This window comes from Equus caballus, chromosome 10 (assembly GCF_041296265.1).
Source record: "Equus caballus isolate H_3958 breed thoroughbred chromosome 10, TB-T2T, whole genome shotgun sequence".
In the NCBI taxonomy this organism is placed as follows: domain Eukaryota; kingdom Metazoa; phylum Chordata; class Mammalia; order Perissodactyla; family Equidae; genus Equus; species Equus caballus.
Genome location: NC_091693.1, coordinates 6,135,692 through 6,160,446, shown reverse-complemented (window position 1 = coordinate 6,160,446; position 24,755 = coordinate 6,135,692). Strand labels below are relative to the sequence as shown.

Sequence of the window (24,755 nt, the reverse complement as noted above, 5' to 3'; positions counted from 1 at the left end):
ACACAGAAGACTGGGCCCCACCCTCAGAATTTCCGAGTCCCTAGGTTTGGGTGGTTGCCCAGGAACTTGCATTTTTAACAAATCCCTGGGGGATGCTGATGTTACTGGTTAGAAATGTCGACGAAAATAATCCATAACCAATCTATAAATGAAAATTTGGGAGAGTTTATTCTGAGCTAAAATGTGAGGACCATGGCCCACGGCCTTTCTTTCCGAAGGAAGAAAGGGCACCAAAGAAGTGAGGTACACAAAGTGATTACATACCCCCAAAGAGGATGCTTTACATATGATTGATTACATTTGATGTCCCTCCCACAATAGTCACAGGATTGCCCTCTTGGCACGGTGCTTGAGGGACACAGCAGGTAGTGGGTCTGCTATCTGGGGTGGGGGGGCGGGTGGCGCGGCGCAGCAGGAAGCAAGTCTGTTGTGTCGGGCTGGGTGGTCACAGGTGAGCGCAGCAATCAGTTCCTAGCCTAAGGAAAGATGCTTGAGCTTTAATGAAATGCCAACGTTGGGAGGGGGAGGGAAGTTGCACCTTTATCTCAAGGGCCTTTGTTCTCGCCATAGGGAATATCTAAAGCAGATAGACAATGCATGCTTAACCGCCACGGTCAGACCCTTTTGGAAAGACAAGGTCAGGCCGAATTAGGTTTACACCAAATGGCTTCCTCATATACTCCAATATATCCTATTGCTTGCCATTTCTATTTGTCAGAAGCACCGAATTAGAGCAACTTTCACGTTAGTACACAAAGACCCCGCCATGAGGTAGTATCTTTATTTTTCACGCGCATCTGGGTCCCTGAGAGTCTGCGAGGGGAAGGGGCTCGCCTGCGCCCACACAGGCAGACACGGGCCTCTGACAGAGCTCCGAGGGCCCCAGGCGGTCACACGAGTCTGGGGACGGCCCCTGTAAGAGGAAAAGCTCGCGGTGCAGCTCAGCCAAGTCCCGGAAAGCCGAGGGGGTCCGCCCGCCGCCCCCGCCGCCCGGCCGGACGCAGGACCGCAAACAGCCGATCCCGGAGGCCGTGCCTGAGCGTCACCGCCTGGCGCCGGGCCAATGGCGGCCCGGGAGAGCGGCGGTCCTTAGGGCCGGGGAGGTGGGGGCCGGAACTTCCTGCCTTTCGCTCCAGCAAGTCGTTTCCCGGGCCGATCTGCGCCCCAGCCCTGGGGCCGGGCGGACCCTCCCGCGCCCTGCCCGAGCCGTGACCCCCCGGGGCGCTCCGCGGCCGCACAGGCGGCGCCCCGGGCCCCGCGCGCCTTTCACACCGGGAGACTGAGGCTGGGAGGGGCCGCAGCGCGCCCAGGGCCAGGCAAGGTGCCCGCCCGGGTCCCCCGCCTGCTGCCCGCTGCGCGCACAGGCTCGGATGGCGGCGGCGGCGCGGACGGAGCCGGCGCAGGTGAGTGGAGGGGCTTCAGGCCCTCAGCCGCTCACACCTGCGTCCTCCGGTGCCTGGCGCCAAGGGATAAAAGATGGGCGGTGCTGTCCGACTTTCTGCCTTTCCCGTCTCTCTGCTTTTGAGTCTGGGCGCCCTGGAGGGGAGCCACTCCCACCTGGGGTCCTGAATCCACGCCAGGAATTATATAGAGCCGTTCCATTTCTGAAACCCAGCGGGAGGCGGGGAGAAAGGGTTTCCTAGGCGCAGGAACCAGCATGTGCAAATGCCGGGCGGTGGGAGTGAGCTGGGAGTGTTTAGAGAGCAAGTCAGCCCTGGAACGGCGGCCCGGGGAGCTGGGCCTCTATTCTGAGCGCCTTAGGAGCCATAGAAGGTTTAGAGCAGGGGAGGAAGATGATCTGACTCAGGTCTTAACGGGCTCCCCACGGCTGCAGCGTGGAAAACTGCCTGGAGGGGGAGGGGGAGGCGGGGAGACCAAAGAGTGGGCTACTGCAATAGTCCGTGAGTAGTGCAGGTGGCTGGGGGTGGAAGTGGTCGGATTTTGGGGTGCCCTTTTAAGTCGAGTTGACCAGACTTTCTGATGTGGAGGGCCAGCAAAAGAAGGGATGCCTGCGCGGTTTTTGGCCTTAGCGGCTGGAAGGGTGGATGAGCATCACCTGAGCAGGGAAGCTGGTTGTAGAGGCATTTTCGGTGGAAAAGCCGAAGTTAGGTTTTGGCCATGTTGAGCGCTGAGGTGCAAGAGCCCTGAGTGGGGCTGGAGAGTAGGCAGCTAGACACGCAGTTACGGGTGCTGGGCGGCTTCGGTTAAGGTTAGGAGAGACTGGATACGCAAAGGGGCAGCGGCCAGACCATATATAAAAATAGCACTCTGGCCCACAACCTGCAGCAGCCTGCCCAGGAAACCAGCGTGCTTATCTTCAGCAAACAGCCAGGAAGCTGGCCTCTGGGAGGCAGACTCGCAGGAAGCCGGATTGCTGTCTCTCGTGACAGTCCAGGAAGTTAAACAATGACTGCTGTCACAGCTGACCCCAAACCACCAGAGCTTGATTCATAACCGACAGCTGCTTTAATTTTTGTTCTTGCTTCCAACTTGGGACCAAGCAGAGAAAGCCGAACGTGCCCCCCAGCCAGTCACACAGGATGCCCCCGCTTCCAGGTCTCCTGCCTGCAGCTCCCACCGGCTGGCAGCCTCCCTTTGTCCCCCTATATAGCTTTCCCACTCCTCTGCCTGCCTTTGCTCCTCTGCCAGAACATAAGTGACGGCGGCTGACTCCCTTGCTAGAGCGAGCTCTGAATAAATAACCCCTCCTTTTCTCATTTGGTTGGTTTTCGTTTATTTCCACAGTTAGAAGGATCCAGTATGTGGCATCTGGCGTGTGTACAGGGTGTAGCAGTGTGTCAGATCTGGGTGGGGGGGGGGGCAAGCTCCAGGTCCTGGTGGCAGTGATGTTGGGGGGAAGGAAGAAGATGGGGCCTGGGGTGAGAAGGGGCTGTCTTGCTCGCGCACCGTGCTTGGCTTGTTTGGCATCATAAAGACAGATGGAAGAGTAGTTGTGGTGGGGCAGGGGCTGTGTGTAGGGAATAGGGGGTCTGGCAGGGGCCACATTTTCCTGGGGGCGTAGATACGAGAGGGATGCTGAGGCTTGGTGGAAATGGAGGTGATGTTACACTGAGGCTGGGCTGGTGCTTAGTCACCTCTCTGCGTTCTCACCAGGCCTTTGTGGGGACCCTTGGTGGGGCCTGGGGATTCTCAGCTGGGCTGGGGAATTAGTTCAGGGGCAAATGGGGTCAGCTGAGAGCGCCACTTGACCCTGGGTGGGTGGAGGTAGGAGGACCAGAGGGGTTGACTTTTGAATGAGCGTGACAGACGAGGGGACAGAATGTGCAGCATGGAAGAGGGAGAGGGCCATGGATGTCTGGTAGCTGGTGTGGCTCTGCGTGGCTTAGATCGAAGCCAGGAACAGGGCCAGGTGGGGAGACCTTCAAATCAACCGTGGATGTTGCCCTTGGCACTGAGAGCCACCCAAGGCCTAGGGCAGTATGGGATCGTGGTTGTATTTGCCAGGAATTCTCTGGGTGCCATGTGCAGAGTGACATGTGGGGTCCATGGAGACAGCTGCGACGTGCTGGGATGGGGAGAGTGGACAGTGACAGTGGGGATGCAGTGGGGAGGTTCAGAGTTTGAGGAAGGTGCAATCCAAAAAGTGAGATGCATATGGGAGCGAGGGTGAGCTGTTGGCCCTGGGGATTAAAGGGAGATTGAGCCCATGTTTGTTTGTATCTGGGAGGCATGACATTGGTGACACCAGGGGAGAGGGCCTGCAGGAGAGGGGGTGGGCCCTGCGCTTCAGGCTTGGAGCCCGGCTGGTGTCTCTCTGCCCAGCTGTTGATGTTGTGGGCTGACAGCGGTCACGGGAGGCATGAGAACAGAGCAGGCGCCCCTGGAACCAGCACCTGGGGTCTCCTCTGAGTTGGGAGCCCGGGAGGAGGGTGAGCAGGGGACAGACAGGGAGTCCTGAGGAGAGAAGCTGCTCATGGAATGGACTATCCCCATCATGGCAGGGCTGTGTGACCTTTGAAGACGTGACCATTTACTTCGCCCAGGAGGAGTGGGGGCTCCTTGATGAGGCCCAGAGGCTCCTATACTGCGACGTGATGCTGGAGAACTTTGCACTGATAGCCTCTCTGGGTAAGGCCCTTACACCCACCCGGTGTCCTGAGCTCGTCTCTGCCTGTCCCCTTTCCCCAAGAGACGGCTCTTTCCGGCCCAGGGCCAGAACTTGGGCACTGCTGCCCTCCCCACTTTCCTGTACAGCTGCTGTGGGCTCCCGGGCTGGGCTGTGTGCACAGTCCCATCCTCTCCCTGAGCAGCCCCAGCCCCCGCTGCCCTGAGGCCTTGCAGGGAAGGGTCTGGGAACGAGGGGTCTGGCAGTCAGCCCAATGGGTCCCATTTTCTGGGCCCCTCCCAGCCTGGGTGATGGTCCAGATCTGACCGTTCTGTTCTGCTCCCTTCCTTTAGCTAACGTTTCCTGAAGTCTGACTGCCAGGAATTCTGGGCTCTGATGTGGTTCCTACTTGCCGTGACCACAGGGATGTTCCTGCCAGGCCTCCCTTGTGTGTTCTTTTCGTAATATTTCATTTTCTTTCCTGGTCTGTCGTGGGCTAGTTCACCTGAAGTGCTGGCCACTTACCTGTGCTGTCTTTCCCTTAGGGCTTACATCTTTCAGGTCCCACGTGGTTGCCCAGCTGGAGCTGGGGGCAGAACCCTGGGTGCCTGACAGAGTGGACATGACTTCAGCCATGGCAAGAGGGTTGTATGGCAGGCCTGGTTCTGGTAAGTGGGAGATGGGGGACCATGTGACATCACTACTGTCTTCAGGTCATACCTGCAACTTTTCTAGCGTTCATCATTGTTTTGGTGCCAAAGCCAATGGCTATGTCTCTGCCACCTTTCCTCTCCATTTTTGACACCTTGCCCACTTGGCATTTCTACTCCACCTTGGGGCCCCTGGCTGTGCCCCACCTTTCTGGCCTCCATGGCTCACTTTTTGCACAGCTCCCTCCGCAGCACTCTCCAACATGGGCATACACTTAATATGTCGTGAGATGCTCCCGTTTCCTTTGTTGGTCCTTGAACACCAGCTGCCCAGTTGCAAGCAGGTTTTCCTGGGCCTGGACACAGCCCTCTGCATAGGGCTTGTGTGTTACCAGCAGCCAGAGCCCTGCTGAAAAGGCTTCATAGAGAAGTGAGTTGTAGATCCTGCCTTTTTGCCCAGGACTGTACCTTGGTCCTCGTAAGGCCTCCTGTTTTGTGATCTTGCCAGGCACAGTACTGCAGAACAGACCATTCCTTACCCTGACCCTGGGCTTCTCATCATGCCAACAATCCCAGGGACTCACTCCTGGGTCAGACATGCCTTTGTGATGGGGCTGTTCCCTTCTGTCAAAGTTAACATGAACTTCACCAGCATTTCTCTGCTTTCAGATTTTTGCTGTGGAACTGAATGTGAGGGATCACCTTCCGAACATAGTGTTTCTGTAGAAAGAGTGTCACAGAACGGGAGTCCCAAGGCAGCTCTGTCTGCCCAGAAGGACTACCCCTGTGACACGTGTGGTCAACACTTGAAAGACATTCCGCACCTGGCTGAACACCAAGCAACACATCCCAGGCAGAAACCGTATGTCTGTGAGGCATATGGAAGAGAGTGCAGGTCCAACGCAAACCTTCCCCAGCAGCAGATGCGGGAGAATGTAGACAAGCCTATCAGAAGGGAGGAAGGCAGGGCCTCGCTCGTGAAGAGCTGCACAGACGACACATCAAAGAAGCCTCTCACATTCAGAGAGGGTGGGGAGGACTTTGTGGCCAGATCTGGCTTTCTCCAGCACCAGGTCACTCACTGTGTGGAGGAGCCACAACAGACCACGGAAGGTGTGGGGGATTTTCACACCGTGCAAAGCCATGGCAAGTGCAGTGAATTTGGGAACACTTTCAGCGACAAACCCACACTTGTGCAGCCCCAGAGAACTCCCGCTGGAGAAAGGCCGTATGAGTGCAGCAAATGTGGGATCTTCTTTAGCCATGCTGCTGGCTTGTCTCAACACCAGAGGGATCACAATAGAGGAAAGCCTTATGAGTGCTGCGAATGTGGGAAATTCTTCAGCCAACACTCCAGTCTCATCAAACACCAGAGAGTTCACACAGGTGAGAGCCCGCATGTGTGTGGTGAATGTGGGAAGTTCTTCAGCCGAAGCTCCAACCTCATTCAACATAAGAGGGTTCACACTGGTGAGAGGCCCTATGAGTGCAGTGAGTGTGGCAAGTTCTTCAGCCAGCGCTCCAACCTCATTCATCATAAGAGGGTTCATACCGGGAAGAGCGCCCATGAGTGCAGTGAATGTGGGAAATCCTTCAACTGCAACTCCAGCCTGATCAAACACTGGCGAGTGCACACTGGAGAAAGACCTTATAAGTGCAATGAATGTGGGAAGTTCTTCAGCCACATTGCCAGTCTCATTCAACATCAGATAGTTCACACTGGTGAACGGCCTTTTGGGTGCAGTGAATGTGGGAAAGCCTTCAGCCGAAGCTCCGACCTCATGAAACATCGGAGGGTCCACACCGGTGAACGACCTTATGAGTGCACGGAGTGTGGGAAACTCTTTAGCCAAAGCTCCAGCCTCAACAGCCATCGGAGACTTCACACTGGTGAACGGCCTTATTGCTGCCCTGAATGTGGGAAATTTTTTAACCAAAGCTCCAGCCTCAATAACCATCGGAGACTTCACACCGGTGAACGGCCTTATGAGTGCCTCGAATGTGGGAAAACCTTCAGACAAAGGTCAAATCTGAGGCAGCACCAGAAAGTCCACAAGCCAGATAGGCCATATACGTGCAACGAATGTGGGAAAGCCTTCAGCCAAAGGCCCACCCTCATTAGGCATCAGAAAATCCACACTAGAGAGAGGAGTGCAGAGAAGGTGCTCCCCCCTCCTTCGACACGACGACACACATTGGAGAGGAGCTCTGAGAGCAGTCCTTATGAGGGAGCCCTCAGCCAGAAGTTGAGCCTTGTTCATCCAAATATCCACGCTGGGGAGGTTCCCTATCAATGCTAGATATGTTGGAAGCTTTCAGGAATGAAGTTGCCTTTTCTGACCGTGGGCGTCACCAGAGTTTTGTTACTACTAGTGTTTGTGTCAGAAGCCGTCTCAGCTCTGCCCACCAGGAGGTCTCCACAGTGTGTGCCAGCCACTCCCTGAGCTCAGGGAAGACAGACGTCCATTCTCTCTTTCCAAGAAAAAATCACGAGTAGCCTGAGGCTGTAGGAAGGTGTCATTCCCTCCCCCATGACTGGCTTAGCTGCGGACATGATCCATCTTTGGCCATGAAGCCTTGAGCTGGCGTCTGCTGGAAGAGAAGGTTTCCCTTTTTAGGGACATCATTGATTTCATATGGTGCTCATCATGGATTCATCCAGCCTCCACATTACCCATCCCAACAATTGTCTACTTTACATTGCTCTGGTTTGGGTGATAATAAGGATCTTATTGATAAAGCCACCTTTAATCTTCTGTGTTGTGCTCACTGTGTGGAGTGGGATGAGAACAGAATTAAGGTTTACCACACTAAAGGGGTCTCCAAATTTCCTGCTTCAGAGGGAGCAGCAGGATGGCAGAGAACAGCTCTCAGGCCAGATTTGGCCTCATTTGTGTTGCTACTCAAGGCTTCCTGGGGAAGATTGTAGGGCTTTGTGGGCCTAATGTGGTCTGAATGGCATGGGTTTTTGTGGGTCAGAGATTACCCTGAGGAAGGGGCAGTGGTGACAGCCTCCAGTGCATCTGGGAGCAGCATGAATTAGTTCCCTTGTTTCCAGGGGAGGCCTCATGTTCCCAGCACTGTCGAGCAGTTTACCTGGCACCTGCCAAGGAGGATATGCCTTGAAGTCTGATAGCCACTTTACAGGTGTCTTTAACTGTAAGACACTGGGCCCAGTTGGGACCGTAATTTGTGCAGAATCACTGGGAGTGATAACAGGGAGTAGGAGAGATTGCAGCAAACTAGAGGGAATGTGCCTCTTCTAAAAGTGCATCCACAAATGTTCCCTTGAGTGTGACTGTGCAGGTTTTAGGCTTGGTAGAAGTTCTCAGGACCTCCAGACCTCTGTCCTATGATTAAGGTCACTGGCAGAGCAAATAATCTAAAGGTTTTTGTAGATTCCTGCAGGCTCACTGCACTGTTCACCTCAAGGCCATTGCTGCAGAGGAATGGGACAGAGAAGGTAGATCTCGTACTCCAGGGATGTGGCATTAGTGCCATAGCCAGAGATCTTGGCTGCCGAGGCATGAAGAGAGAGAGAGTAGAGCCAAATGTAATTTCTAGAATGGGTGGAGATCAGATTTTTATGTACAACCATTTCTTTTAATGGTTTGTTGAGATATAATTGTCATGCAATAATTGAATATATGTATTTGATGTGTACAAGGTAGGTTTTAAAATATGTACACACTCAGGGAACCAGCATCACAATTACGATAATGAGCATCTCCATCACCCATAAAGCTACCTCGTGCCCCTTTACCATCCCTCCTTGCCTTCTTGAGGAAACCCTTAGCCACATCCCAAGGAATCCATTGATTTACCTTTTTTTCTCTACGGGTTTGTTTGCCTTTCCTAGAATTTAATACAATTGGAATCATAAAGTATTTATGCTCTATTTTTGGTCTACTTTCTTTCATGTGGCATAATTTTCTTGAGAATCAACCATGCTGTGTGTATGAATAGTTCATTCCTTTTACTGCTGAGTAGTACTCTATTGAATGAATCCACTACAATTTGTTTATGCTTTATTTTTGGTGAAATACCCATAATATAAAATTTACCATCTTAACTGTCTCTAAGTGTACAGTTCCGTGGTATTAAGTACATTCATATTGTATGGCCATCACCACCATTCATTTCCAGAACTCTCTTCATCTTGTAAAACTCAAATAATAACTAACTAACTAACTAACTAAATAAATAAAACTAAATAATAACTCCCATTCCTCTCCCCAAGCCCCTGGAAACCACCATTCCACTTTCTGTCTCTTGAATTTGACTACTCTGGGTCCCTCAGATAAGTGGAATCATGTAGTATTTGTCTTTTTATGACTGTATTATTTCGCTTAACCTAATGTCCTCAAGGCTAATCCATGTTGTCCCATGTGTCAGAATTTCCTTCCTCTTTAAGGCTGAATAATATGCAGTTGTATGTATGTGCCATTTCTTGCTTATTCCTTCATCTGTCAGTGGATACTTGGTTTACTTCCACTTTTTGGCTATTGTAAATAGTGCTATGTACGTGGATGTACAAATATCTCATTGAGACCCTGCTTTCTGTTCTTTTGGGTGTATACTTGGAAGTGGAATTACTGGATCGTATGGTAATCATATTTTTAACTTTTTGAGGAACTTCCATTCTGTTTTCCACAGTGGCTGCACCACCTTGCATTCCTACCAACAGTGTCTAAGGGTTCTAGTTTTTCTACGTCCTCACCAACACTTGTTTTTTTTTTTTGGATAGTATCTATCCTGATGTGTGTGAAGTGGTATCCTATTGTGGTTTTGATTTGTATTTTCCTAATGATTCTTGATGATGACCATTGTGTCATGTGCTTGTTGGTCGTTTGTACATCTTTAGAGAAATATCTATTCAAATCTTTTCTCCATTTTTGAATTGGGTTATTTGGTTTTTGTTGTTGAGTTTTAGGAGTTCTCTATATATTCTGGATATTAGCTCCTTATCAGATGTGTGATTTGTAGATATTTTCTCCCATTCTGTGGGTTACCTTTTTACTCTGTTGATAGTGTCCTTTGATGCACAAAATTTTTAACTTTTATGAGGTCCAACTTATCTATTTTTGTTGTTGCTTGTACTTTTGGTGTCACATCCAAGAAATCATGGACAAATTCAGTGTCATGAAGGTTTTGCCCTATGTTCCCTTCTAAAGTTTTACAGTTTTAGGTCTTACATTGAGGTCTTTGGTCCATTTTGAGTTGTAAACAGTGTGAGGTGAGGGCCCAACTTCATTCTTTTGCATGTGGATATCCACTTTTCCCATCGACTAATATTAGCACCTTGTCAAAAATCATTTGTCCATATATGTGAGGATTTATTTCTGGGCTCTCTGTTCTATTCTATTCATCTATACATCTCTCTTTATGTCAGTACCTGACTGTTCTCATTAATGTGGCTTTGTAGTAAGTTTTGAAATCGGGAAGTTTGAGTCCTCCAACATTGATCTTTTCCAAGATTGTTCTAGCTATTCAGGGTCCCTTGAGATTCCATATGAATTTTAAGATAGAGTCTTCTGTTTCTGCAGAAAAGTGTCATTGGGATTTTGATAGGGATTGCATGAAATCTGTACATTGCTTTGGGTAGTATCAACATCTTAATAATACTCAGTCATCCAATCCATGAACATGGGGTACGTTTCCATTTATTTGTTTTCTTTAATTTATTTCATTGATGTTTTGTATATTTTATAGTACAAGTTTTCACCTCCTTGGTTAAGTTAATTTCTAAGTGTTCTATTCTTATTGATGCTATTGTAAAGGAATTGTTATCATAATTTCCTACTCAGATTGTTCATTGTTAGTGTAGAGAAATGCAACTAACTTTTCTGTTTTGGTTTCGTATCCTACTTTGTTGAATGCATTCATTAGTTCTAACAGTAATTTTGTGGAATCTTGAGGGTTTTTTACATATAAGATCATATCTGTGAACAAAGAAAATTTTACTTCTTCCTTTCCAATTTGGATGCCTTTTATTTCTTTTTCTTGCCTAATTCCTCTGGCTAGAACTCCAGTACTGTGTTGAATAGAAGTGGTGAAAGTGGGCATCCTTGCCTTATTTCTGATTGAAAAGCTCTCAGCCTTTCACCATTGAATATGATGTTAGCTGTGGGTTTTTCATAGATCACTCTTATTATGTTGAGGTAGTTTCTTTCTATTCCTAGTTTGTTGAGTGTTTTTATCATGAAAGGGTGTTGAATTTTGTCAGATGCTTTTTCTGCATCGATTGAGATGATCATGTGGTTTTTTTCCCTTTGTTCTGTTAATGTGGTATATTACATTGATTGATTTTTATATGTTGAACCATCCTTGTCTTCCAGGAATAAATCCCACTTGAACACAGTGTTTAATCCTTTCAGTATGCTGCTGAATTCTGTTTGCTAGTGTTTTTTTTTTTTTTTTTTGAAGATTTTATTTTTCCTTTTTCTCCCAAAGCCCCTCAGTACATACTTGTATACTTTTAGTTGTGGGTCCTTCTAGTTGTGGCATGTGGGATGCTGCCTCAGCATGGCCTGATGAGCGGTGCCATGTCCACACTCAGGATCCGAGCCAGCGAAACCCTGGGCTGCCAAAGCAGAGCACACGAACTTAACCACTCAGCCATGGGGCCGGCCCCCTGTTTGCTGGTGTTTTGTCAAGGGTATTTGCATCAGTGTTCATAAGGAATGTTGGTTTGTACTTTTCTTTTTGTTTTTAAATATTGGCACCCAGCTAACAGCTGTTGCCAATCTTCTTCTTCTTTTTTTTTTTGTTTTTGTCTTCTTCTCCCCAAAGCCCCCCAGTACATAGTTGTATATTCTAGTGGTGAGTGCCTCTGGTTGTACTGTGTGGGATGCCACCTCAGCGTGGCTTGGTGAGTGGTGCCATGACCATGCCCAGGATCTGAACCCTGGGCTGCTGAAGTGGAGTGCACGAAATTAACCCCTCGGCCATGGGGCCAACTCCTGCACTTTTCTTGTAGTATTTTTTCCCGACTTTGGTATCACGGCAAGTAAATTAGGAAGTGTTCTCTTTTCTTCAAGTTTTTGGAAAATTTTGACAAGGATTAGTGTTAGTTCTTCTTTGTCGTAAGCTCTCTCTGCTGGGGATCAGCCTGAGGTGTAAACTTAAGGTCATCTCAGGTCTTCTCTGAGCCTGTGCCTTTCCATGTGCAGTGACTTCCTAAATTCCCCGTAATGGTCGCTTTGGAGATGTCATAGTCCTAAATATCTGGTTCCCAAAAGGAGGAAAAGAGAAAAATGAAGGGGAAGAAATGTGCTGGTGCCTTAAATCCCCTGGAAGTTGCTTCAGCTGGAAAGGGAGGGGCTCGCAAAAATGGGATGAGGGCTGCACAAATGTCTGCTCACTTCTGTGTCTTCACCTCTGCGGTGAGAAGCAACAGTCAGGTCAGAGCACAGATCCTCAGTCTCGCAAGAGCAGGATCTCACCCTGGCTCCCACGGAGCGTGCCAGCTGCTCTGGGGACCCGCACAGCTGCCTGCCACAGGGCAAAGAGGTGGGCGGTGGGTAGGGGGTAGCTGCTACAGTGCTAAGGGCTGAAATTGACCAAAATTAAATAGTATCTAAGCCTGCCTCTGGAAGTTGTAAGCCTTTGAATAGACCCCAGGTTTCCAAAATAGTTTCATCAGACAGATTCTGCCAGTACAATTGTTGTCTGGGTGAGGAGACGAATTCCTGGTGCCTCCTACTCCACCCTCTGCACAGATTCCTTACTCAGATGCACCGTGATTTTTTTTTAACCCCTTTCTTCTGTTAAATGGGGTATGGGTTTTTGACTATTACAAATTAAGCAACCATGACCATGAGTGTACAGGTCTTCATATGGGCCTGTGCTTGCATTCCTCTTGCGTTAATATCTAGGAACGCAATGCCTTTGTCACAGGGAGGTGAATATTTAAAACTTTCGGAAACTGATAAATCATGTTCTAAAGTGGTTACACCGTGTTGCATTCCCCCAACAGTGAATAAGATTTCAGTGCTTCCATATACTCACCAGTAATTGCTCTGGTCTGTGTTTTTAACGTGTGCCGTTCTAATAGGCATGCGGCAGTAGAAGCTCTGTGGTTTTTCCTGGCATTTCTCTAATGACTCATGATTTTGAGCATTTTTTAAATATGTTCATTTGCCACCCATATATCTTCGTTGGTGACATGTCCATTCATATCTTTTGCCTATTGTTAAGGTACATGTTGGTTGATATTTCTATTTTCATTAACAAAAACACAATGAAGCAACAAAAAAGTTTGTTGGAACTTCAGTCATTCATCAATAATGTCAGTAACTTATTCACTTAGTGGGGCAATAGTTTTTGAATGCTGAAAGAATATTTCCTCAAACTTTTGTGCTGTGCCCAATGGAAAAACTATAGACACTTTTTTTTTTTTTGGTGAGGAAGATTGGCCCTGCGCTAACATCTCTTGCAAATTTTCCTCTTTTTGCTTGAGGAAGATTGTCACTGAGCTAACATCCATGCCCATCTTCTTCTCTTTTGTTTGTGGGATTTCTCCACAGCATGGCCTGATGAATGATGTGTAGGTCTGCGCTCAGGATCTGAAACTGTGAACCCCGGGCCACCAAAGTAGAGTGTGCACATTTAACTACTATACCACCAGGCCAGCCCCCACATTTTTAAATTAAATCTGAATTATTAACATACTCTCTACTTTCTTAAATCTTCACAGCCAATGAAACAGTAAACCAAACTCTGAGTTGCAATGTTTACCATGCAGCCAATTTGAAGCTGCAACATGATGTCTCTGAATGTGAAGTTGGGAAAAGAGGTGCAGTAGCACGCCATTGTATCTGTTTCCACCATTTAGATACAGTAGATGTAAATAACCACAGATAACAGTAAGATGTAGTGAAATCATTGGAGAAGGATGAGTTTTGAGTACCTATTAACATTTTTTAAAAAACAGCCTTATTGAAGGCTAAACCACACATATTTAACATGTGCAATTTGATACACGTTTATGCCTAGGAAATTAAAGATTTTCTTGTGCCTTTTGTAATCTCTCCCTCCCTACCCACCCATCTTCAGAAACCACTGATCTGCTTTCTGTTACTATACGTTTGTTTACATTTTTTAGAAAATTACATTAATCTGGGAGCAGTTTAGGCAGGCAGTTATGGCTCCAGATCCCCCGTGAAGTAGCAGTCAAGCTGTCTGCTGGGGCTGCAGTCTCCGAAGACTTGCATGAGCCTGGAAGTTTCCATTCTAAGCTCTCCCATGGCTGTTGACAGGAAGCTTCGAGTCCTTGCCACATGGGTCTCTCCAGAGGGATGGTCGTCGCATGGATTCTTTTCAATATAGCAAGTGACCCAAGATCAAGAGAGTGCACCCAAGAAGGAAACCATGCTGTCTTTTATCACCTAAAATTGGACATGACATGCCCTTACTTTTGACATATGTGATGGCTATGGTCCACATAGATCGACTCTGATAAAATGTGGGAGGGGTGCACATGGAGGAGAATGCTGCCAAGAAGGGATTTGAGGGGCCATCTGAGAGCCTCTCCTACTGCAATTGTATGTTTTACCTTTTTCAGTCTTTTAATGGTAAATTACATTAATTTTCAAATATCAAACCTTGCATTTCTGGGATAAACTCTACTTTTTCTTGGTATGTTATCCTTTTTATATATTGCTGGGTTTGATGTGCTGAAATTTTGTGAGGTTGTGCATCTGTATTAATGAAGGATATTGGTGTGTGATTTCCCTGTGCTGCCCTTGTCTGGTTTTGCTATCGGTATAATGTTAGCTTCGCAGAGTAAGCTGGGAAGCATTTCCTACTTTTCAGTTTTTTGGAAGAGTTTCTGCAGAATTGATGCGGTTCTTTCCTGGGATATTTGGTGGAATTCACCACTGAGGTATTCAAGCCTGAAGTTTGCTTTGTGTGAAGCTTTCTAATTCCAATTTCATTTCTTTAATAGATATAGGATTATACAGGTTATCTATTTTTTCTTATGTGAAGTTTAGTCATTTATGTCTTTAAAGGAATGTGTCCATTTCATTTAAGTTATCCATTTGTTGGTATAAATACGTTCATGATTTTCCCTTATTCTCTTTCAATATTTATATAATCTGTAGTGATGTCTCCTGTCTCATTCCTGATATTGGCAATTTGTGTATTTCCTCTTTTTATTTTGATAAATCTTGCTGGAGGTTTATCTGTTATTATTCCTAAGGCTCTTGTTTTCATTGACGTTCTCTACAGTTTATTCTGTGTACTTCATTGATTTCCATTTAGATTTTTATTATATTATTGTTTTCTGTTTCATTTGCTTTTCTCTTCTTTTCCTAGTTTTTAAATGTGGAAACTGGGATCCTTTTTTTGATACCTTTTCTTTTGTTTAATGTATTTACCTAGGCTTCACCTAACATATTGTCCTGACAATTTTTTCCTATATTTCCTTCTAAACGTTTCTTACTTTTATCTTTTATATTTCAGTCTGTGATCCCTTTTGAGTTCATTTTTGTTTAAGGTATGAGGATAGATTGATCTCCATTTCCTTTGCCTATGTATGTTCAATTGCTCCAGCGTTATTTGTTGAAAAGGTTTCCTGCCTTCATTTACTTGATTTTGTTGGTTTGTCAAAAATCAGTTGGTCCATTTGGGTCTATTTCTGGGTTCTCATTCTGTTCTGTTGACTTATGTGTTTATCCAATACTACACTGTCTTGTTTGTTGTGGCTATATGACCCTTATCATCATGGAGCCCTCAACATTGGGTAGAGTGATTCCCCTTAAATGGAGCCCCCTCCAACAAAGGCTGTAACCTTTGTCAAATTAAAATTAGCAGGCACATTTGTTAGTGCCCTCAGAGGCTGTTTCACTGTTGAGGCTGTGGCAACCTCTTCTCACGTGTCCTGTAGTCTCTGGACCACCTATGACGGCCATAAGTTGCACAAGATCTATTGATGAAGAAAATGCCCCTCTTGGCCCCATGCTATACCTTGCTGAAACAAAATGACTGACTACATACTGGGCTGTCCTGGAAACAGAGGCTCTCACAGACCTTGGGCCTGTGACGCTCCATACCCAGCTACCAATTATGCTTTGGGTCATGGAAACAGCACCCCACAAGCTTGGCATGGCTACTGAGACCTCCTTAGTACAAGATGCAGCCATGCCTGGCTTCTCTGGCATATTCCACCTGCAGAAGGAGATGACATCACCTTCCCTCAGTCCCTTGCCAGATGCCATAGTGCTGGAGGAGGTCACTCTTCCTCCAGATCCCTTGGCCAGCTGGGGGGACCCTTGGGATTAACTGAATGAACAGCAATGGGAGTTCATAGACTATGTGAGTAGCACTGCCAACCATCATAAAAAATGGATGGTTTTAATTTTCTTTTCTTTAATCAATGGAATGTTGCTACTTTTCATCTCTTAGCCAGGATGTCTCTGATAATGGAGGGAACCCATTGGTCAACACAATTGGATGAACTTCAGCTAGTCATTTTAGCATTGGATGTCATGGCCAACAAATGGCCCCATATTTTCATTTATTACGAACTGTTGGACCACTGCCTAAGAGTCATCCTCTTCAGGGTAAAAAACTGGGAATCTCTTGCTTCACAGATATATAAATCAAAATCACCTGTCTCTACATATACTAAGCCCACAGTACAAGACCTTACCAAGACACACCTTATTCCCTTCAGAGTTATAGACATTACTGATAATCAGCAAGCACACGTTTCAGTTCCCATCATACACAAAGCTAGGTTCTTGGTAAAGCTACTCGATCGAACTCTTTTTTTTTTTTTGGTAAGGAAGATTGTCCCTGAGCTAACGTCTGTGCCAATCTTCCTCTGTTTCATATGTGAGACACCACCAAGCATGGCTTGATGAGTGGTGTGTAGGTCCGTGCCCGGGATCCGAACTGGCGAACCCTGGGCCACTGAAGCAGAGCGTGTGGAACTTAACCACTATGCCACCAGGCCAGCCCCCAATGGAACTTTTATATCCCTGATATGTCCCAGATAGCCAGTTTGATTGAGAGAGAGAATTTCCTCCTCAAACAATTCCTTTTTAAATCTAGTCCAGCAAACGGACTACTAAATAGGTCTCTATCTTGCCCCAGACCTTAATCTATCTTTATAAATTGTCAGTCCTATCCCCATCCCTATCATAAGGGCTGGAGGTCAGGTCAAGGTACATGCTCTCCTGGAACAAATGGGTCCCATTGGTCAATGGGACATTAACCATGGATTGTCCCATTGGCTGGGCAATTGCTCCTCTGAAAGGGGATCCATTTGAACCTAAACTTTAACCAGAAAAGAAAGCAAAAGGAACCATCAAGTATAGTGGCACGCTGTTCTGTTGACTGTTAGTGTTATTGCTACTGGTCTGGGTGCTCTCATTGGTCTGGAATCCAAAGGCCCAAACCCTTCAAACAAGCCATTGTTTCAACCAGACATGCTAAATGAGGAGGTCTACAAGCCATCAGCCTTGGCTAATCCAAGCCCTCTAACCCAAACATCGCAGAAACTTGCTTGTCACCAACCCAATCAGCAACTGAGGTGAAGACCCCATGATAATTGGCCAAATTAAAGGGCCCATCTACAGGGTGTGCTGGAGCTCCAAATCCTTAGCCTCAAAATAACACGCTAGAGCCATAAAAACAAGACCGACATCAACTTCAGTGGGTACCCACTTAAAAAGGATACCACAGTCCCTCCTCCCAGATGATGTCACCCTGGCCCAGGAGCTCACTGCTGGAGATGACTTTGACCCCGGCACCAGAGAGAACTTCACCCCAAGATACTAAAACTCCCACCCAGCAAAGCACAAATTGGACACAGGAGATTTATTGCTTTTCTTCTCTTGATATTAGGGATCCTTTTACCTTTCCCAAGCTCACTGTCTGCTTAGCCCACGATCCTAGAATTCTCCTTGCTCTCTGCCCCCACCCCCCCGTGCCTAAAGGGAAATCTCAGAAGTCCTGAATAATAATAAAACCTGCACTTAGAACACTTCACTTTATTCTTTTTCAAAATTGTTTTAGCTAGCCAAGGTCCTTTACTTTCTACGTACATTTTAGAATTTGTGTTTATGCCTACAAAAAAATCATGCTGGGATTTTGATAGGAATTATTTTAAAGCTACGGGTCACTTTGGGAAGAATTGACGTTTTTACTGTGTTTATTCTTCCACACCATGAATGCAGCACATCTGTCCATTTATTCAGATCTTCTTTAATATGTTTCATTAGTATTTTGTAATTTTTAGCACACGGATCCTGCATGTGTTTTATTAGATTTCTACCTAAGTATTTCAAATCTTTGGAGTGATTGCAAATGGGACTGTGTTTTTAATTTCAGTATCCACATGTGTGTAGTTAGTACATGGAAATACTATGAATTTTTGTGTTGATCTTATATCCTGCAACTTTGCTGAACTCACTTATTAGGTTTAATCGTAGTATTGTAAATTCCTTGGGACTTTGACATAGACTGTTATGGACTGAATTGTGTTTCCCCAAAATTGATACGTTGTAGTGCTAAAACCCAGAATCTTAGAGTGGCATTGTAAACCAGTTACAATAATATTGGCTTTTATATTTGTTGATGTATTTACTTTCATCAGAGATTTTTTACCCTCATATGGCTTTGAGTTACTGCCCAGCATCCTTTCATTTCAACCTGAAGGACTCCTTTTACCATTTCTCGTAGAGCAGTTCTAGCAGTAATTTGCTCCCTCAGCTTTTGTTTATCTGGGAATGTTTTAATTTCTCCCTCCTTTTTGAAGGACAGTTTTGCCAGATACAGAATTCTCAGTTGACAGTTTTTTCTTTCAGGGTTTTGAACATATCAGCCTACTGCCTGCTGGCCTCCGGGGTTTCTGTTGAAAAATCTGATGATGATCTTATTGAGGACCCCTTGTGCATGGTGAGTCACTTCTCTCCTGCTTTCAAGATTCTCTCTTTGTTCTTGGCTTTTAACAGTTTGATTATAATGTGTCTTAGTGTGGGGCTCTTTGGTTTTGTCCTACTTGAAGTTCATGGAGCTTCTTAGATGTTTATATTCATGCATTTCATAAAATTTTAGAAGTTTCAGTTGTTATTTCTTTCTTACTTTTTTTTTTTTAAAGATTGGCACCTGAGCTAACAACTGTTACCAATCTTCTTTTCTTTTTTCCTGCTTTTTCTCCCCCAAATGCCCCCAGTACATAGTTGTATATTTTAGTTGTGGGTCCTTCTAGTTGTGGCATGTGGGATGCCCCCTCAATGTAGCCTGATGAGTGGTGCCATGTCCGCGCCCAGAATCTGAACCGGTGAAACCCTGGGCCGCCCAAGCAGAGCGTGCGAACTTAACCACTTGGCCACCAGGCCGGCCCCTGTTATTTCGTCAAATATTCTTTCTTCCCCTTTCTCTGTCTGTTGTTCTGGGACTCCCACAACACATGTGTTGGTCTTCTTGGTGGTGTCCTACACGTCTTGTAGGCTCTGTTCACTTTTCTTCAATCTTTTTTTCTTTCTGTTCCTCAAATTCTATAATTTTCATTATCCTATCTTGAATTTCCCTAGCTCCTTCTTCTGCCTGCTCAAATCTGCTTTTGAACGCCTGTGGTGAATTTTGTTTCAGTAATTATGCTTTTCAGCTCCAGAATTTCTTTTTGGTTCCTTGTTATGTATTCTGCATCTTTATTGGTATTCTCTTTTTGTTCATACATTATTTTCGTGTCTTTATGCATGTCTTCCTTTAGTTCTTTGAGCATCTTTAAGTCAGTTGTTTTAAAGTATTTGTCTCAAGTTTGCCATCTGGGTCTCCTTAGGAACAGTTATTCATGATTTCTTGTGTCCCTTTGAATAAACTATATTTTCCTGTTTCTTTGTGTGCCTTGTTATTGTTTTGTTGAAAACTGGACGTGGAACTCACAATACGGTAACTCTTTGAAAATGGATTCTCCACTTTCTCCAGGGTTTTCTGTTTTTGTTTCATTTCATTGTTGTGTGATGTCTCTGTGCCAGGGATCAATCTGAGGTGAAAGCTTAAGGTCTTCTTGGGTCTCTTCTGAGCCTGCATCTTCCCCTGGGCGTGCACTGCAATTTTCTAAACTCCCTCATGTACACGGTTGCTACTGAACATCCCACTCCTTAAATGTCTGGCCTCCAAAAGTGGAAAAGGGGAAAAAAGCAAAAACATGTGCTATCTTTTAAATCCCATGGAAGCCACTTTAGCGAGTGGGGGTTGACCAATGGTGGCTCTCTTCTGTTTCTGCACCTCTGTGATCAGAAGCAGCAATCTGCAGTCAGAATACGGAATCCCAATATTTGGAGGACAGGCTCTTGATTGCCCACTCTGGCTCCCAGAAACTGCTCTAAGAATGTGGGCATAGCTGTCTGCCACGGCACTCGGAGCTGGTGGATGGGCATTACTACTGTGCTAAAGGCTGAAATGGACCAAAATTAACTACAATTTACCAGTGAATGCTCCCCCTGGAATACGCAAGCATTTCCATAGACTCCAAAATTCCAAAATAGTTACTTTGGATGGTTTCTGCTAGTAAATTGTTATCTACATGGAAAGATATCTGCCATCTTCTCTGATGTCATCCTCAATTCTATGTTTTTGCTTCATTTATTTTGAAGCTATGTTATTAAGTGAATAAACAGTTTGTATTATGTTTCTTAATGAGTTGACCACTTTATCATTTTGAAACAACCCTTTTAAAATCTTTGATAATATTCTGTGCTCTTAAATTTACCTTTTCTGTTAATATGGCTATTCTAGCTTTCTTTTGCTTCTTGTTGGCAAAGTATATCTTTTTCCTTTCTGTGACTTTTAGCTAATTGTGTCTTTATATATACATATTTTTTTGTAGGCAGCATGCAATGCAGTTCTAATACTAACTACCCAGAATTAGGCCAAACCTCCACACGACTGCCCTTACTTCATACACCGGCCACAAGCTCAGAAGTTCCCAGGTCACCTCTCTTCTGACCAATTAGCTACAAATTCAGAGGTTCCCACAACCTTCTCAGGTTCCATAATTTGCTAAAACATCTCTTAGAACTCAGGAAAGTGCTATACTCATGACTATAGTTTTATAGCAAAACTATAGATTATAGCAAAAAGGAAACAAATAAGGACCACTCAAAAGAGGGGACACAGTGCAAGGTCTAGGAGGGTCACAAGTGCAAAGCTTTTGGTGTCTGCTCCTTGTGAAGTCAGGATACTTCATCAACCTGGTACATCAGTGTGTATTCCCAACTAGGGAAGTTCCCTTGAAATTCATCCAGAGCTTTTATCGTGATTTCATTACATAAACATGATTGATTGAACAATTGGACATTTAACTAAACTCAACCTCAAGGCTCCCTCCCCTCCTGTAGGTTGGGCTGATATCATGTGACTCAAGGCCTCAACCCTCTAATCACATGGTTGGTCTTTCTGGCATGGCCAGCCTCCATTCTGAATAATCCCACTAATTTCTGTATGTAGATTTTATATCCTGCAACTTTACTGAATTTGTTTATTAGTTCCAACCTATTTTTGGTTGAGTCTTTAGGATTTTCTACATATAAGATCATATCATCTGCAAATAATGACCATTTTACCTCTTCCTTTCTGATCTGGATGCCTTTTATTTCTTTGTCTTGCCTAATTGCTCTAGCTAGAATATCCAACACTATGGTGAAGAAAAATGGCAAGAGTGGGCACTGTTGTCTTGTTCCTGACCTGAGAGGAAAAGCTTTCAATCTTTCACCACTGAGCATGATGTTAGCAGTGGGTTTGTTGTGAGTGGCCTTTATTATGTTGAGTTGTGTTCCTTCTATGCCCAATTTGTTGAGGACTTTTATGATGAAAGGATGTTGTATTTTATCGAATCCTTTTTTTGCAACTATTGAGATGACCATATGATTTTTATCTTTCATTCTATTAACATGGTGTATCACATTCATTGACTTGTGTATGTTGAAACATTCTTGCCTCTCAGAGATAAATTGCACTCGGGAATGGTGTTTGATCCTTTTAATGTGTTGTTGAATTTGGTTCGCTAAATTATTTTGAGAATTTTTACATCTATATTCATTGAGGATATTGGTCTATAAGTTTCTTTTCTTGTATTCTCTGGCTTTGGTCAGGGTGATGCTGGCCTCATAAAATGAGTTGGAAGTCTTCTCTCCTCTTCAATTTCTGGAAGAGTTTGAGAAGGATTGGTATTAATTCTTCTTTAAATGTTTGGTAGAAGTCACCAGTGAAGCCATCTGGTCCTGTTTTTTTCTGTGTTGGATGTTTTTGATTACTGATTCAATATTCACTCATTATTGGTCTGTTTAGATTTTCTATTTCTTCCTGATTTAGTCTTGGTAGGTTGTATGTTTCTAGGAATTTATCCATTTCTTCTAGGTTATCCATTTTGTTGGCATATAACTGTTCATAGTAGTCTCTTATGATCCTATGTATTTCTGTGTCTCAGAGGTAATGTCTCCTCTTTCATTTCTGATTTTATTTGTCTTCTTAGTGTAGCTAAAGGTTTGTCAATTTTATCTTTTTGAAAAGCCAGCTCTTAGTTTTGTTGATCTTTTCCAATCCTTTCAATCTTTAAATAATTATTCAGATCTTACAAATTTGTTTTTCTAATTATTTGGTCAAATTCTCCCTCTCATTTTCTCTGTTGCTTTGGGGTTTTTTTTGGTGACACCTATAACTCATATTTTCATTTCCTGGACATTTTCTCTAATTTTGTAAGCACTCTATTTCATCTTCCTCTATATTCTTCCTCCCTCAATTTTAGGGATATTTCCCCCAAAACTACCTTTCAATCTCTTTATTGAACACCTTCTTTTTTTACATCATAGTTTTAATGGTCAAGTATTCTTTTCATTCTTCTATTATTTTGAACAGAAGCTTCTTATTTCATGGATGCAATGTATTCCCATATTCTCTGACAATACTATAAATTTTGAAGTTCTTTTCTTCCCTTGTAGTTTTTACTCCATGTTTCTTTTATCATTTACTTTTTCCTACCTTTCAAATGCTTAGTGGTCCATAGCTATCCACTTATATTTAAAAGTAACACACCAAAACAACTGACTTGGAGCTCTTTGTGCTTCAAATTATGGTAGAGTTGTGAATTTGTGTCATCATTTCATTTGGATAATGCCAAATGTCAGTATCTGTAGGCATATTTTCTGGGGTTGGATAGTTTCCAGAGAGAGGAAACATTCAAACTCCATCAAAATGAGGCCTGTAAAGTGGCAAAATGGAAACAAGACAGAAGGAGACATAAAAACTCATATGGTTGCGTGAGTGGCCATCATGTTAGGGGAGTGGCTGGGAAAAAGGCTGGTGCTGTGAATATGTTGGATTTACTGCTATTGTCTGTACAGGATCAACACTGTGGAGCCCACAGAGTCCAAAACATATAGTATCAAAGAAGGAAAACAGGAATTCATAGAGCATGGTTATCAATGAATCAGAACCTGTTGAACAGTCTCCACCATTATTCACAATTTTTTCTGATACGTCTAATCTTCCTTGGGCCAGTAATAGGCCCAGTGATATTTATCAGGAGATGGACAAAGGTGCAAAGGCAGTTCAGGCAGAGAAAGGATAATCTTCCACAAATGATGTTGGAACAACTGTATATCCGCACGCAAAAAAATAAACCTCAACCTGTAACCTCACATCCTACACAAAGTTATTTCAAAATGGATCATAGATCTAAACATAAAATGTAAAACTATGAAACTCTGAGATGGAAACATAGGAAGAAATCTTCATGACCTTGGGTTAGACAAAAAGTTTAGCGATAACACCAAAAGAACTTTCCATAAAGTATACTGATAAGTTGAATTACATAAAAATGAAATACTTTTGCTCTATGAAAGACAGTTAAGGAATGAAAAGACAAGTGGATTTGGAAAAAAAATTTACAAATCATACATCCGACAAAGAATTTATATCCATAACATATTAAGAACTCTTAAAACTCAACAGTATGAAAACAGCCAAATAGAAAAATGGCAAAAAAATGGAATGGATGCTTCACCAACGATATATGGATGTCAAATAACCACCTGAAAAAAGCGGGACACCACTGACCATTAGGGAAATGCAAATTAAAACCCAAATGAGATACCACCTATTAGACATGAGACACCTATTAGAATGGCTGAAAATGAAAACGAAAACAACTACTAATACCAAGTGCAGCTGAGGCTGTTTAACAACTGGAACTCTCATGCGTTGATGGTGGGAATGGAAAATGGTACAGCCACTTTAGAAAACAGTGTTTGGTAATTTCTTATAAAGTTAAACATATACTTACCACATGACACTACTACTTATAGGTGTTTACCTAATGAAAATGTCCACACAAAAATGCTAATGGTGCCTTTATTCATGATTACCAAAACCCAGAAACAACCCAAATTTCTATCATCTAGTGGGTGGATAAACAGATTGTGGTTCACCCGTATGATGGACTGCTAGCAACAATAAAAATGAATGAACTGATACACACAATAAAATGGATGAATCAGAAGCGCATTATGCTGAATGAAAAAAGCCAGGAACACAAGGCGACCAATTGTATTTGCATGACATTCTGGAAACATCAAAACTATAGATGAGTTGTTGCCATGGGGAAAGGACTTGACTATCCAGGAGCATAAGGAGACTTTGGTGTGACAGAAATATTCCGTATCTTAATTGTGGTTAGTCATACCACTGTATATATTTGTCAAAAACCACAGAATTGTACATCTAAAAGGGTGAATTTTACTATGTGTAAATGATACAATAATCCCAAAATAAAAACAAAAAAATTCCCTCAGCAACACAGATGTGAAAATTCTCTAATAAACATCAGCAAAGTGAAAGCAGGAATGTATGAGAAGTATACTATGATCTTAGGAATGAAATGTTGAGCTAACATTTGAAAATCAAGGTAAATCACTGTATGAAGAAAATAAGCAAGAAAAACTATGATAATCTCAATTGACGAAGAAGAAAGCATTTGATAATACGCAACTCACTTTAATGATGATGGGAATTGTTCACCCTGATAA

The 24,755-nt window shown here is 44.2% G+C and overlaps 1 protein-coding gene across 1 annotated transcript; it reads left to right on the top strand.

Moving 5' to 3' along the window:
• The first annotated feature begins 1,129 nt into the window (after window positions 1–1,129).
• ZNF792 (zinc finger protein 792) lies at window positions 1,130–8,614 on the top strand. The gene is made up of 4 exons (XM_023649526.2): window positions 1,130–1,403; window positions 3,963–4,089; window positions 4,612–4,734; window positions 5,386–8,614. The coding sequence occupies exons 1-4, from the start codon at window positions 1,371–1,373 to the stop codon at window positions 7,014–7,016; spliced, it is 1,914 nt and encodes a 637-aa protein (XP_023505294.1). The 5' UTR covers window positions 1,130–1,370; the 3' UTR covers window positions 7,017–8,614.
• Window positions 8,615–24,755: the final 16,141 nt, after the last annotated feature.